The sequence below is a fragment of the Sitodiplosis mosellana genome, unplaced genomic scaffold, assembly GCF_009176505.1.
Source record: "Sitodiplosis mosellana isolate CC-2019 unplaced genomic scaffold, AAFC_SMos_1.0 Smas_scaffold_21, whole genome shotgun sequence".
Taxonomy (NCBI): domain Eukaryota; kingdom Metazoa; phylum Arthropoda; class Insecta; order Diptera; family Cecidomyiidae; genus Sitodiplosis; species Sitodiplosis mosellana.
Window position 1 is genome coordinate 515,962 of NW_022595263.1, and position 17,273 is coordinate 533,234.

The following is a 17,273-nucleotide window of genomic DNA, read 5'->3' on the forward strand; positions in this document are numbered from 1 at the left end:
AACACATGACGCACATTGGCATCAACTTGGCCAACTGATGATCTATGCATATGTGCCATTTGTTGTTTCATTGCCGCTCAAAATTCATCGTACAAAGTTTTTGTGTACATCGTTTCCACATTCAAACCGTTGTGATGTGAACGAGTCGATTTTCGATGAGCATTCATTGAACGACATGGCTCATCATCTATGTGCAAGAATAGCCACAGCTAGGCAATGGATACAAAGTAAAACAACGCCGTGTTTACCATTTATAAATAACAAAAAAAATACACACACATACTACATGCGTACACATTGAAACAGAACTCCCCTTTTGGTTTCAGTTGATTGTACACACCTACTGTCAATCAAAAGTCAACGCTTTTTTCGCTCTCGCACACAATATTGATCGTGCACGAGTCGCAGACAGTGAAAAAAAATAAACCATCAAAAATACGAAGGTCCAGTCGGAATATGCGATGCTTGAAGAATTTGTTTTTTTTTTGTTTCATTTTGAAAATATCGAAGCAAGCACGAAAACAGTTACCAACTAAAATTTATGAAACGATCGACGAAGCCAAAGGCAAAAAAAACAACGGCCAATATAAATGGAATGGAATAAAAAAACAGAACAGCACAAATTATTTCTTCTACGTGCATGTTCGTTTGGAAGAATCAGTCGCCATGGAAATAATTTGAAGCACATTTTGCTTACAGTTCAAGGTGGAAAATAAAACCAACGATAGTTATCTTGTTATTTTTTATTCGTGTTTGCTGTAGTTTTTTTTGTTCTCGTGTCATGACAAAGAAAATATATAAAAATGACCGCCGTCACTGTCAGTCAGCCATGTTGAACTTAACAGAAAACATAGAATATTACTTGCTTCAATAAATTTTCTATTTACATCGGGCATTTTCGACATGAAATTTCGAAAATAGTGAAAAAGTTTTCTATGAAGTAAATTTCGCCTATTTTTGAAGCGTTTCAAACTAATTCAGACCGTCTGAGACGAAACGGAAAGTATACCGATTATTATGCGTTGGTTTTCAGTGGTGTGTCTTTTACTCTCTCGCTGAAAATTCTCCATTCTAATCAAAATTTAATAATGTGCATGGAACTGTTACTTCGATAAAGTTTCAATGCATGCTTCATTGAAGTCGAGATCATCAAATGGACGAGAAAATTTAAAACAAGACTTTTTGTTTATAATAACCAAGCCAACGCCAGTCGCTGGGCAGACTGAAAGAGAATGAAACTCATTAAAGGACAAAGTTTGTGTCACAAACTTCAAGTTGATGCTGAGGTTTTCCTATGTTCCGAAAGATGAAAACTTTGTCTTGCTTTCGCCACCCGACCGCCATACACTCCCCAAAATCAATATTATACCAACTGTTTAAATATTAAATTTTACTGGTTTCCATTCATCGCCCGAGCCGCTTGCAAAAGAGTACAATGCATTTTATGAAACAAAAATTATTGATTTTCAACACCAGGGAAATGTATTCTCGGCTTAAGACAATGATCTATTTGAATGAACACGGCTTTCGTCCAATGAATGGGAAGCAAACATATAAATTTGGTTCTCATCATTACGACCGGTTGTGATCCAATAAAAGCCGAACAAGCCGCAATTGTGTGTATCGAATGTTCATGTCTCTTGTTCTACGGCCATTGATAAACATTTTTCACTTTAGTCATTGCTACTGTGTTTTTTAGACGCAAAACAAGTGGCCGATCGTTGTTTTTTTCTCTTTCCGATGTGTATACGTCAAATATTCGACACACACACACAAAGGGAATTCGCTAACTCACGCTAAGCTGCATAACGCATTCACAGCAAAACAGCGTTACTTCATACAAAAATGATATAATGTGCGACTGTGTCTGTTTTTATCAACAAAAGCAAACATTCGAATTATGATTTGGCCGGGCAAATCCACAATCATTCCGACAACAAATAAATGGGTATCGTGCACTGACAATTACAATGTACGAACGGCAGGCAGCAACAACAACCGACGACAGCTTAAATCACATCGTCATCGTGGAACAATATTTTTTGATGATTCAGAAATGACTTTGAGTTTTTTGACGTGTGTCTATGCTTTTATTTTGACTCTGTGAGTGTTTGTGTGCGTGTTTTGATCGTGGACCATTGCGTTGAAGCAAGAACCAGATTCGCACATGATTTCTCAGTTTTTGTGCTCGAATTTGTCCTGTGTGTCCAAAATGTGTTGATTTTCTCTCTCTGTTTTTCTCCGACTGAAGCGGTGCGCTCACACTTGAAATGACAAGCGAAAATCAACATCGTGAACAGAAACAGAACAGATCATGGAAACAGAGATGTATTGCATGTCATCAGGCATATCATATCTTCATTTCTATCGAAAATGTACCAATACGGACGGGGTGTGAGGCTTTTGTTTTCGTCAGATTCTCGAAAACCAATAAAAGAAGACGATGTTCGGTCTTCGGTGCATCGCTTTTCGAAATGGGTGTCGAAGATTTTAATCGTGGTGAGGCATCAAAATTCCAACTGTTTCGGAAACTTAATAGGCTGCGCTGAACCAGCGAACAAAGAACATTTTACATGCTTCATCTAATTTCATTAGCTACCGTGCCACCATGGCTGCTGCTTCAGTTTCTGGATCACTGAACCTTCTGCGGATTTTCGCTTTTTGACATTTTTGAATAGAAAAGACTTTTCTATGGAAAACCCTTCGCTGGAAAATAATGGACTTCCAAAGACAAATGAAATTGAAACGAGAATGAATGGTGAGAGAGTTCGCCTTAATTTTTATCATGATTAGTTCCATCTTTTTCAATTAATATTGTGGTTTTTTTCGCATAACGAACAGCATGTCATCGGCTTTTGTTACCACAAATTTTTTCCTGAATTGAATGGACCGCGCAACGGGGCAATGGGAATAACTCGTTTATTTTAATGAAGCGTTAAAAAAATTAAAGGTATTTTGAATGAAGAGTCAAAATCACAATTTATGCCAGAATTATGAAAATTTATTGGCCAAAGACGAGCGAATTTATTTTGATTTCGTAAAAATGGTGACAAAAGGAGGGTTTTATAAATTCTGGAATAGATTACAAATGCATATCTTCGAACAACATGCGTTTTGGCTTAAAAATGTGCCTTCGAGAATCCAATTCAACATTTCATTTTTCATCCTCTTCACTCACGATCTCCTCAAATTCGCGATTATGAAAACTAATGGGTTGCCATTTATTTCCATCTTTTGGCGGTACTTGATTTTTTTCATAGTCCCTAGTCCACACCAAAATTCCAACAACAATATGATGAATTCGACGAATGCCCATGAATATGCTTTTTTGTTCTTCGCACTCCCTTGTTTCAATTGCTCCGAAAAGAAATCGCTCTCGCAGCTCAACAGCACTATTAAAATCATTCAGCAAAACGCATGTTCATAAAGTAATCCATTCAGAACAAATTTATTTCAATTTATTTCGGAGTCGCATGCAGAAAATGCTTTATTCCGGCAATACGGCTGCGGTTGAGTTTTTTACGACGATTTAAAAATTAAAAATTTAAATAATTTTCGTATATATTTTCGAGCGAGTTTAAAAATGAACTGAGTTGATTTTATGCGTTTAATATTATTGGCCACATGGTTTCGTACGCCTTGCTAACCGTTTAGTTACAGTAAAGAAGTCAAGTCCATAAATAATTTCCATACCAATAAATAGGGTAGAAATAAATTTTCGAAAACGATTTGTTCTCGTGTTTATGCTGCCGACGTCGGCATCAATGTTTGTGCGCGTTCCGGAGAAGATGCTTGAGAATTCGGTGTGTCACATGAACCAACAAGTTGATAGTAAATTTCAACGATGTGTGCCAATTCGTACACTCTTTTTTGCCACATGTTTACTCTTGCTTTGCGAAAGATACTCTCGAACATGCAAATGGCTTACACATCGTACGATGACAACGAAAAAGTGAATCTCTCAGTGCGCAACATTATGTGTTTTTTATGTTCCTGTTAACCAGATAGAAAAAAGCGAGGGTTTGCTCAAACAAAAAATCAGATTGAAATGTCTTCATTGCGTGGTGAACATCCCTTTTAACGGCCCAATATCGCACTCACGTTGACTGAGCGCTGAGCAGACATACACACACATAGAGCGTCAGACGGTACCCGTGTGCAAATAAAATGACTAACAGTCACTCAGTTGTATGTAACTGGCAAAGTTGATTGAAATCATGCGTTTTGTATGGAGACAATCACGTTTAGTTATTTTTCCAGTCAGTCGACTAATTTGGGACATTTTGACTAAGAGTGATTTGTGATTGAAGTTAACTGCAGTTGCTTATTTTGTTCGAGACAATCACTTTTAGTCAGTCAAACATTTTCCACACGGGTATGTGTATCTGTGTGCATTTATACGGACAGGATTTACACGCGCATATAATTTATTACCAAGAATCACGTGTCAACCACCGCGTGATTTCTAAACCAGATTGTTTATGTCTGCCTTTTCTCCTTCCTCGGCACGGTTTCGAGTCTCTTTGGAGTTAACCGAAAAAAATGATTTCATGCGAATAAGATGTACAGACAAAAAGAAAAATCAAACGAATTCGTTTCTTTGAATAGGATGAGCGTGTGATTTCGATAGAATTTCGTCGATTCTTATTTCGCGAGTTTAATTACAAAACAAGATAATTGGAATATAGGTCTACCCAATGGAGGTACACCAAAATCACAACTCGAAAGATTTAAAGTGGAGACTGAGAAGATAGAATAAATATGGAACGAGTTCCAATACGATTCACGCTCAAAATACGACCGTCGATTCGATTTTTGTGTCGAAAGGCGAAAAAACTCGGCGAATTGGCACGTGTTCATTGGTTGTAAATAAACTAGTGTGCATCTTCATCGCGATGCTCTTATCGCGGTCTCTATATAATATATTTAAACGTTGGCAGCTATTCGAAAATTTACAGTCACTCGCTACTTGGAAGTATACATTGTTCGCTTTAGGTTTTTGGTGTGGTAGCAAAATCAACGCGATGCTGATACAAGGTATTTTTTTTAAACAGTTGCACGAATGACATAAATATTTGGTTCGATATCTTGCCCTTTTTGGAGACGCTATTTAACATTTTGCATTTTTATGGCACTTATCTACGTCTATACGGCAACTTTCAACACGATTCCAGCACACTTCCATTTCTGTAGCACACATTTCCACATTTTCATATATTTTCGAGCTGTTCGCATCGCATGAAAACACCGGAAATTTGTCGTTTCTTTGTAGAGAGGAAAAAGGCGAGGAGAAAGAGGAAAAGCAAATGATTCTATGCTCACAATGGACTTTGTGGAAAAAAAATTCTCAAATGAAAACATTGTATAAGCGAGTAGGAGATTTTAAAATGAAGAAAAAAAGGAGCAAAACAACTGGCAAAAAAAAGTTGTATGACAAAAGTTGGAATTGTATCTTGGAGAGCAGCATGAAATACGAGAGAGAGAGCCCAACGTCACCGCCACTGTATTCCACATATTCGCACATATTTTATCCATATATTTGAAACCAAAATTATAATGTATTCGATAACATTGCATGTCGTTTGGTTTCCTGTCGAAGGAAATTACCATAGAATTTGTTGTACGTTTTTGTCCTCAAAACATTGTTCATCAAGCCGCAATCTTTCCATTTCGCTATCTCGATGTGTGTTGTTCATGGCAAAAATGGTCTGAGCGTGCGCGCACACACGTACACCCGGAGAATTCTTAGCTAATGCAACAATGAATGCTGTATACATACATCGAGATTATGCACAACTTTCGAGAACGTAATGAACAAATTGTAACAATTCCCATTTTTCGGGTGACTAACATTCGAGTTGAGTGTGGGAGTTCACACTTGCGCCATGATACTATAATAAATTAAATGATTAAAATATGGAGAGAGAAGAAAAAGTTCAGTGACAATTCGAATGAAAATGAAGACCACCAGATTTATTCGCGAAGGATTTTAAGAGCTATGCATTTTTAGGACGAGCTAATTTTTAACTTTAATTTTTATCGGAAACAAACAATCTCAATGCAGAAAACTTCATAAATTATAAGTTTTTCGGGTTTTTAACCCCAAGGAGTTGATTCGACGTCAGAAAAAGACGACGGCGATCATGAGATTAATCCAAGCGTAATTCTTTGAAATTGGACAATTAAAAATGGGAAAAAACTGCCGCTGAAAAAAACGATTATTTGTTCTTCAAATAAGTTGGTTGTTATGTTAATCTATTATCAGAATTATTAGAAAAAATGTCCATAAACACGATAAAATCGCGTCTTCTCCAAAATCAAAATATGATTGAATGAAAAACATCAGAACAAGTCAAAGCCAAAAACATTTGTAGGCAAAATATAAAGCTTGTGAGTTTTCCTGAACTCCGAAAGGTCAACGTGATTTCTATTTTGATTGTTGTGAGTGGTTTGAATGCGGCGAAAAATGATTTATGGCTTTCGCCGACATAATTATTCATTGCTTTACATATGTTTTCATTGTTGAATTTTCGTCCAATTGCAGCGTATCATTATAATATTCACGTAGTCGACAAACAGCGCGCCGATTCCATTTCTCACTCACATGTATTCTGTTCGCGCGCGTTGCGTGTGTTTAACAATAATGAATAGTACGCGCGATATAATTGGTTACGAATTCGAGTTGATTTCATTGTAATGACATTGTACACGTTATGGGACTTGGGGCATTGATTTCCATTGTTCCTTTTTGGGTTTAATTGTTTCTTCTGCTTTATTCACGACCGGGATTTCGATGCAGCAAAAATTGAAATTATGTATAACTGTTTTCAACGGGCTCAATGGCACTATATGATATAATCATGGGAACATGTAAAAAATATGGCCAAAATCACTATTTCTGCCCAGTAACAAATTACTTTTCCCATGATTTGTCTTGCGTTTCCAATCCGATTTTTCTATGTGAATTGTTTTTTTTTATTGTTTGCGCGCGTTTTTTTTCTCATACAATTTCCGACTAGTTTCATGTAATCGATCATCAAATCTGTCGATCACAATAATTTGTTTTGACTTTTTTCTTTGATTCAGAAATGGAGTGACCCGTTTTTTCTCAATATTGCGATCATTTTTTGCACGGATTTTTTCCTAAATTCGAATTTAGCTGCAAAATTGGCTTAGATACGTGAAGCGCTTGAGTAATGGGACTGGTAAAATGACAGATGAATCAATTCACTGACAAATCAATGACCCCTCCAATGGAACTATGATATTTTTCAATTTTCAAATATATCGAAAACCCTGCGTCTAGAAATGATGGATTTCCATCTCAAACGAACCGGAATATTGATCCAGAGCAAAGCTTCATGTTAGTTTCATCAAACATTGTCCTTCATGGGAATACCAAATCTGGTGTGCGTTGTTCACCTTGTTAATTCAACGATTAAATGAATTTTACTCGAAAGTGTTTTACTCCCGTTTTAGCTGGATACATTTTCTGCGATCAAATGTCGTGAAACTCTCCCATCCGAACTGAACGCGTTCCGTTGCTACTGCAAGATGGAGAGAGTGAGTGAACAATTGTTGCGAAACACTAAAACATGCCTGAATCCGGTGTATACATTAAACGAGCAATGAAAAAAGGTCAATTCCAGAATGATAGATGATGTTGTATCTATTCACATGCAGAAAAAAAAAGAATTGTGCTGAAGAAGCGTCACAAGGGTAGCATTAAATGTGTTATAATGTGTGGATCATGTGATGTCGTCAATGCAATCTGTTATTTTTGTGTTTGCACGCGTTGATTTAATAGAAATATCATCGGATACAAATCACATAATTTATGGTCTTTTCCTTTGCTTTTTCAGCGAAAGCCCAAACGTCAACCGCTCAAACGATTTAACTTAGGAGAGCCACAATCCCACCGACGTACCGCAGTTGTTTTGGCATTTACTAAGGCATTCTTGACGGCAAGAATACAAACAATATTTAAATTAAATTTATAGTAAAATCTTGGTGAATGACGATTGTTTTTCTTTCTTCACACTTCGAGTAACAAACTGAATGAAATATTTCGAATTTATATTCCAAAATTGAATAAAAAGAAAACATATCGAAAAAACCTGTCGCGAGTTTAAAAAACCATGAAATCGAACCAATTAAACTAAACGCTAAAAACAATTATTTCAGGCACTTTTTGGCCAATAGTGAGATGAAATAATCAATTCATGCTGTCAACCATGGTCATTCGATTTGATGTCTCTCTTCTTTTCACAATTTGATTCTTGGTATTTTTTATTTATTGTGGGAAAAAGAAATCCCATATTCAAATGTTAAAATTCAATTTCCATGTGGACGAATTCTTTTTCTTCGTTGCAATTGTCGGTTGAATAAAAAGTATCGATTCAATTTTTCGTTCAGCCGTTTTTTTCTTCCTCTTTTATCCCATCTTTTTGTGAATGCGCTTACGTCGGAATATGAAATGTGAATTTTCAATTTAACATCGTGCGGTTGTTCGGCGTTTTTTATACCATTTTCCATCATTTTTTATACCGCAGTCCGAACCATGCGGTTCGCCTGTCAAAATATAATTTTTCATTTTTTGTGCACGATCGGCCGGACGGAACGAACACCAAGTCGTGCTTGAATTTCTGCTTCAGCCGTGCCATACACGGTACATATATATATGAATGAAGCGCATAAAAATATGGCTCTTTTTTACTCCCCGACATCAAGTCAATACTTCAAAATATTCATTTTAATCATTTATTCTTTCGAAAAATCATTTCTAATTAAACTGATTTCGGTCTTGTTAAATGGTTCAAATCGATTTTTTCCCCGGTTGAATTTGAAAAAAGAGCATCCATTAGAAGAAGTTCAGTCGAGCCGAGACCAATCTATACCTTATAAATGTTTGTCTGCACGCCTGTGTCTTGTGCGCGAGCAGCATGGTTCGTCGGCACTTAATACTGATTTTGAACAAAGACAGCGAACAAATCTCGCACAAATTAGAGATAACTCAACACTAATCCGCAATTTTATCGTTTTTATTTTCGATGGTCTCACAATGGTGCATGAGCGCCACGTTTTTCCTCTCTCTCTCTCTCTCTCTGCCAAACGCACCACATTGCGCCATGACTGTCGCTTTGTCCCCCAAGTTTTCCATCTTCGAATAGCCGTAAGATGTTGTTTGCTGTTTTTATTCATTGCCTAGCCGTTTTTTCTTCTAACTTCTTTGAACGATTTTGGGGATTGGTCGTGTTGCGTTTTTTTATTGCAGTTTTTAATTTAGTTTAAAAGCCGCGAAAAAAATCGAATTCAAATAAGATTAACAAACTCTTCGGATAACAATGAAGTGAATGGCTTTCGTTACACACAAAACTTTTAATCAAATTTGTACTTTGTAATCGAGCGTATTGCAAGTTCCAAAGTTTTGATCGGAAAACAATTTCGGTGAATGGAAATTCACTGTTTCATTGACTTTGGACCAAAAAAGAAGAGAGAATGGGAGCAGAACAGAAGGAATGAAATCGGCCTGAAAGTCAAACGTACGAAGTGGTATGCCTGGCAATTTTTCAACGGTTTCTCATTCTTTCACCGTTTTGTATGTTTTCAATTGAAAATGCACGCGAAAAAAAAACAATTTACACTTAATTATCACTTAATGTTTGTGAATTGAAATACTTCAACAATCGGAATTTTTGATAGACTTGCTTACACTCAGGTTGAAAAACAACTGTGAAAAATTTTATGTACCGATTACTTCTCAGAAAAAAATAATAATAAATCTTTCGTTCTTTTTTCTGCGCCATCTTTTGTCCGTCCTTCAGCGTTCAAACTTGATTTTTTTTTACTCAACAAATTATTTAAGTTTATGTGTTTTGTAGCAGTTTGGTGAAATGGAGAGCGAACGACCGAAATGCAAGCGAAAAAAGGAGAGCAGAAAATCATTATCGAAGATATTTTCATGTAGCCATTACTCTGCCACCATCAACACGCTACTTCCGATCCATAAAAATGTAAAACGAGTACGCTATAAAATATAAAAGCAGCAAACGAATGATTTGCGTCCGCTACGCACCACATTCCAAAAACCGCAACGCACCCAACGAAATGAAGATGACTTGTCAGTTTATTTTTACGCATTTTAGTTTTTTTTTCGTTCGAGACATAATTGAATCACAAATGAAAAAAAAAGAACCACCCCGTCGTGATTTTTTCTTTTCTGCAAAGAACACTTGCAATGCAAATCTAATGATAACTGAAGAGGGAAAAAAAACAAAATAATTGTTATTGTTTTGTTTTTATTGAGTTTAAGCGGTCGTTTGGAATGACAAAATTTATGTTGGTCGTGGGATGTGAAATATGGTTCAATGTGACGCGATATCGCAGCCGAACCAAGTTTTAACTGAATGATTCGCAGAATAAGGAACATTTCCCGCAGTTTCATCAATATTTTGGTCGCTTTGACAGCTTTTATCAATGAAAGATCCAGCACAAGCAATAATTTTTATGGTTTCTCCAACAACTGTGCGTTTTGTGAGAAAATCGATTTTTTCCTTTACACCAAATCAGCATTGTTCTCATTACGAATTTCGGTTAATTAAAATTGTTTCCGGTATTTTCTTTTGTTTTCATCGCATCGCATCCAAATTCTAGCGCCATTCAGAACTAGATCGAATCGTTGCAAAACTCACCAAAGTTTCACCGAAACAACACTCATAAAAGTAAATTCCAACGTTTTTAAAGCACACTCGTTTTGTAGAAAGTGTCTAATTCACGCAACAAGCTCGTTACAGATTTTCTGTATAAAAATAGCTGAGTACTGTTACTCAACGGTTGTTCTATACCGACACGAGATTGAGTCGGTGGCGTGGTCGCCTTGCTTCATTAGTTCATTAGTTAGTATTTTAATTTAAATATTTATTGCAGAAAACCACGCGAAGTAGCAATAAAATTTATAACGGCTTTTAAAATAATTGAGTACATCCTGGGCGATACAAGGAATTCAACTCGGCTCTCTCTCTCTTTTCTGAAGTAATTGAAAACAGACGCTAATCATGGCATAAAGGTACAGCTACTTCATTTGCACTCGAGAATTTCTAATTGTTTGCGAGCAACGCGTGCGAATTTGTTCCGCATTTTAAAAGGGTGTCATCAGTTCTGAGAATTTGGAGCAAGCGATAAGAAGAGGGATGAAATCTTTGATTGCATTTCAGACCATAATCGTCGAATCATATTTTATTCGAAAAAGTCGAATGAAATACTTCTTATTTGGAAAAAAAAGTGTCATTTCAAACGTCCAAACCGCACTACAAATCCTCTGATCAATGACACTCGCCATTCATATATGAGAGCTGCTTATCTGAATGAAAATCGTCATGTCGCTCAAATTCAGCGTTCCGAAATAAGCGTTACGAGTATTAAGTAATGTGATTAGTGTTTGATGTGTGCAAAGTTTTTGATAAATTATTTCATCTTGTTGTTTGGAGCGTGTTCGGTGTTTTTTTTTCGTGTGTGCTGTTTCCGCGTTCATGTTTCGGTTAATAGAGCATTTAAGTGCTAAGTGCCAATATTTAACTTGTACAAGGTTAAAGAAATATCGTTGTCAGCAGAGTTGTTGAGCCGTGCGAGAATTGTGGATGTTACTTTCGTAACCTCAGAGAAGAGCCGAGCTGAACCGGGCCACACCACCCAAAACTTGTGATTCATTTCTCAAACATGACCCACGAACAAACAAGTGAATGGAAAAAAGTGTGAGAGAGCGGTTTGGAAATGTCGACTGTGTGTTTGCATGTGGCCGCATGAGCATGTGTAACACACCAAATAAACGACTATTAAGTTCATATATTATCTTTTCCGTAGCCCCCTATTGTGATAAAGACAAATGATCTGCAATAAAGTGGATGTTTTCAACAAAGAAATTCATTTCTTTGCCACGTATTTTTTATGCATGTACAACATTGTGTTTTAGGCTGTGTGCTTCATCATTACGGATGAGAGAGAGAGAGAGAGAGAGAGAGAGAGCGAGAGTAGACGATAGACCCTAATGCTTGACATTCACCGTGAATTGCACTTGAAAATTTCGATGTTCTACACCGGAAAAATTTCCATTCAATGAATTAAATAAAGTATTTACTAGATATAAATGACGTTTATTTTAACTATTTCATTATCTCTCGCCATGAAGAAGGATGACTGTGTGTCGTTTTAACTCACATTTATTGTGGTAATTTTGCGAATGTAACATTTTATTTTTATACTCATTCTTATCACATGAACAGTGTTATTTATTCAATGCCGACGCACAATTTTTTTCCTCGTCACAATAATTTCGCACCATTTTTGTACTGTCATCAATGTAATCATTATTATGAACACATCTCACATTGTTGTTACACATGTTTGATGATGGCTGATGTATGCCTACATATATATACATTCAATGAATTTGAATGAATCACTTTACGATTGTGTGAGTATCACATAAAAATTTATGTTATCGTTGTTTTCTATAGGCTTTCATACGATTTACTCTCAACTTGTTGTTAGCGAATGTTTACCCTGTTCGAGGTTGAGATTCTTTTGCGGTTTTGTCGCTTTATTTCCTCCGCTTGGTCGCATTCATGCCAGGCAATTTAATCATGTACAAATTTATTTGTATCACTTTCTCCGTATGCATGTTTGCATTTTAATGAATCGTTTGGTTTTGCTGCCACGAGCCGGGATCATTTTGGCGATGCTGTACAGTACAGCCTGTACTACGGTTTCAAATCTCCTGGGCGCTTGTAAATGTCGTTATAACATTATTGGTGTGGCGTTTGATAATGCAATAAATAGTGCCTTTTTGGCGTTTGGCTGAAATGCCGATGCAACGAGAACGATGGTTATTGAATCAACAGGCTGCTCTTTTGAGCTGATTTGTGACCCCATCGACCAAATTATATACATCACACACTCATATCCAATATTTTATTGGCTTTATTTTATTATCGTTTAAGGGCTGTAGCGAAACGATGCCCATGAATTTCGGAAAGAAGCACGTATTTTCATTAGAAACATTTTCATTTATTTCACCCTGTGAGTGTCATCTTTTTTGCTTGTATTGGAAAATGAACCGTTTCATTCTCTCTGCACACAGAAATAAAATGTGGTAGGTTTGTGCTATCTATTGGTGACGAGTATAGTTACCACAAGTCTTAGAAAAGTTACCCCACGCACCAAAATATTACTATGCACAGCACACATGCATTTTTTGGTTGGAAAATTCTCGGAAAAGCGCTACTGTGGGAAATCGGGAAATCGGGGAAAGTTCAGACCAGTCTTAATCGATCGGGCGGAAAATTTCATGTGAGGTACCGACCCGAAGGGCGATTTTCAAGCGAAAAAACCATCCATTTCTGAGATAAATGAAAAAATTCTGAAATATCGACAAGTTTTTTTCATTTATCTCAGAAATGGATGGTTTTTCGCTTAAAAATCGCCCTTGGGGTCGGTACCTCACATGAAATTTTCCGCCCGATCGATTGAGACTGGTCTAAACTTTCCCCGATTTCCCGATTTCCCACAGTAGCGCTTTTACGAGAATTTTCCAAACAAAAATGCATGTGTGCTGTGCATAATAATATTTTGGTGCGTGGGGTAACTTTTCTAAGACTTGTGGTAACTATACTCGTCACCAATAGATAGCACAAACCTACCACATTTCATTTCTGTGTGTGTATCACTCTTGCATTGAGAGGTTTTCATTCGGCTTTAGAAAAGTCGGGAAAAAATTGTCGATTGTTTCCACAGTTAGTTCATTATAATCGTAACAAAACAAAAGCGGATGCACAAATGATTCTGATAGTTGAGATAATTTCAAAGGGAAGAGAAGATCATTATCGAAGAAACAAGATCATTTCAACATTTGATCACATCAAAAACTACATTTGTTCGGTGAGATTAGATGCGCCTTTTGTCTTACATATGTGTGAACAAGCGTTCAGGTGCTAAAAATGCACAAAGCGCAACAAAGAGAAGAAGAAGAAAACGGATCAAGTAATAAACAAAAATCAACAGTACAGTGTAAAAGATGGAATAGGAGAGAGAATAAAAATGACTGAACAAATGAAAAATGTGATCAAATTTATATTTCTTCTTGTGCTTTGTGCATCGTAAGGCAGCAGCGTATCACCGTCAAACCACAATACATAAAAAAAATGCACCGGACTCAGGAACATTCATATAATGTGCACAGTTGTTGTTGATGTAATGTTATTAATTTGATTGACTTCCATTCGGTGTTTTGATGTCGATTCTGTGTTGTTGTTTTTGAATATCGGCCGTACGCAATGCGCGCACTCGTTTCACCACGTTCAGCGATGAACAACGTTGCACAAAGAATCAAGCGAATTGCTTCAGCATCTCACCGATTTCACAACAAAAAAGCGATAAAAAAGGAAACACACACAGTATTCTGTCCGATTTCTGTGTAATGTATCGAAGTCAACTATAGACGTGAAAAAGAGACCGAAACACACAGAGAAAAAAAGGTTACTTTTGACAAATGAATGAAAATAACAGGGTAGCCGAACACAATTCGTCATTTTACTCGATTCTTCACATTTTCTTTCTCTCTCCTTTCCTCTTCAAAACAGAGTTCGTCTTGTTTTTTTTTGCGTTTTTCCATCGACCCGGTCAATTCACTTTGATGAACGCTATTTTGATGGGTTTGAAGGAAAACTTCTGCTGAATATAAATGAAGTTCAATCAATTTATTTTATTTTTGTTCGTCTTCATAATTTTGAAAATTGTTACAAATGATAGCAAATAACAGTTTGGTTGTTCGCTTTATGCATTGCCATAGCGTCGGCATCTGTTCACTCAACAACAGCACCAAATAGCCTACGATGGGAAGTGAAGAGACTTCAATCGTACGTAGAAAAAAAGAGAAAAGGCATTGAGTAGGGATTATCAAACGTTTGTTCGCCTTTTTGCGCCGATAAAATATGGGATTTCACCAATATTCAGGCTGCATTTTGACGAATGAAGATTTTTTTGAATTGAGCAGCCGATGTGTAAAAGTCTAATTGATCATCTCTAGACATTTGAATAATTCACGGCGCCAGCCGAACAATACGAAGGATTTTCGGATAAATCTATTTTATTAGAACCTTTAAACTCTTTTGACCTAATGCATTTAAACACTAGATTACAGCATTTTCTAATCGCGTAATTGATATCATTCACCGGAACATTTTTTTTTTCAGAAAAATATTCTTTCTCCGTTTGAATTCCAAATATTCTTTAATATTTTTTTTTTGCACAAATCTTGAAAAAGAAACAATTTATTTTTATTTCGTTTCACTAACCTTGTTGGCTGCCTTTTCTCGCGGTCTTCTTCTCTTTCATCCACGGGTATTCAGGTACGCTATCGCATTGATCACCTTGCATAGCGTTGTAGCCCTGATTGCCAATCATTTTCGGGCTATCCGGATCGAGATGGGTCATGAATTCCGCCATCGATGGTTGCGAATTAATGAATCCGCTTTCAGTCGGCGACATATTTGTCGGCCCATTTCCGTTGCCATTGTTACCGTTGTTCGGCATTGCATTCATCCAATAAGCCGTTGCATCGAGGCGCTTATCACAGTTATTCACTAATTTCGTTTGCATGGCTTGCTGTTGTAATGCGCTGATCTGTGACTCGGTCTTTATTTGCGATCCCAATTGGCTTGTGTCAAGCGAACTGCACACTTCTTGCATTTTATTACTTTGTTGATGCTATTATTGCTTTTGAAACTTGTCACAAACACTTGTATCTATCAAAAGTACCTAGAAACTGTTTGAAATTGCAAGAACCTCGAAAAAATCATCTCAAGTTTTCGAAATTTTCCTTTTTTTTGATAATTGATTGAAGAACGATAAATGATTCTTTGATCAGACAGTCTTTTTTCAAATTAGAATAAGTTTTTCCGAGTTAATTTTATTTTTGCACTTATCAATTGTCACCAACACATTCCTGAATTTTCAATGGAAATTTCATTTTTAAAAAAATCCCCACTTTTAATGTTCAATATTAAATTACATCAAATATTGAAAAAATAATAATAATAAAACCGCTTTAAAAAATTATATTTAACTTTTCCACATTTTTGTCATCAAAAACAATTGTTTGAGAAAATTAAATTCAAATCCTTTGAATTTTTCACGAATATTTTTCGGCTCAATTTAATTTCAAATTCAATCCTTTGAACAAGAAAAAAAAACCGATAAATCGTCGGAATAGAATATCCGACCGAAAGTGTCAAAGCTTGATGCACGGTACGATGTTCACTACAAACTGAGCGCTGTGCACTCGTTTCATTTGCACAATATCACCAACGAGACAAACACGTCAACAATGTAAAACGCCACAAGCTGAACAACTCATGCGAGCATCATTTCCATTTGCACACGCCACCGACTAAACAAACTTTCGAATATGTGTGTTTTTGTTGGCACGAAAAAGTTTTATAGTGGATAAATATTCGTTGGGTTGCTGTTGACGGCAATTGTTACGTTCCCATTTGCATGTTCCACTTCAATTCATGTGCGCGATAGCAGCCAGTCAGCCAGCCAGAGTAGCAGCAGCAGCAGCAGCGACGAACGACCGCAGTACAACTCGAATCGCCCGAGTTTACTTACAAATACACGTAACAACGGCAATGTGTTTCCTCCGTGATATTTTTACACACGATATGGTGAATAAATAGCGCGCGCACTCACAACAATATCATCATCATCTCTACACAGGCAATGAGCAGCGAGTGTATTCACGCAAACACCGACCGATACGACGGACCAATGAAGTAAACCGCGTCGAATGAGTTCGGGCAAAAACAACCGAAGCGATCAAGGAAATTTTCGAATGGAAAGACACACACACACAGAGAGAGAGCGAAGCAGAAAAAAATACAAACTAATAAGCAACAAAACAATGTCGACGACGCTGTCGATTCTCAATGTTCAGATGAATGGAGTTTGAGAGGAGGAAAAAAATAAAGTGAACGAAACGATGACATACAATCGAAACGACTATCGAAAAAGACATGAGCACACGATATTCCATTCAGACTGAGCACAGATCATCGAATAGTTTTTGTGGCGAAAGCAAAAAAAAGGGAGACACACACAACAACATCAACGACGATGACGGCGACGACCAAGAATTATAATAAATGGAAAATGAGAGAATAGATCCCGAGTCTTCACGAATCGTGAATGAAGGAATACAACGCCAGCAAAACCATTTTCGA

General features: G+C 36.7%; 1 protein-coding gene across 1 annotated transcript in view; it reads right to left on the bottom strand.

Moving 5' to 3' along the window:
* The window catches only part of LOC129568713 (homeotic protein proboscipedia), a 36,102-nt gene extending 19,660 nt beyond the window's left edge, over positions 1-16,442 (bottom strand). Inside the window, exon 1 of the mRNA XM_055446958.1 lies at positions 15,348-16,442. Coding sequence (XP_055302933.1) covers positions 15,348-15,741 — 394 coding nt within the window. The 5' untranslated portion in view covers positions 15,742-16,442. The remainder of the gene's footprint in view (positions 1-15,347) is intronic.
* Positions 16,443-17,273: the final 831 nt, after the last annotated feature.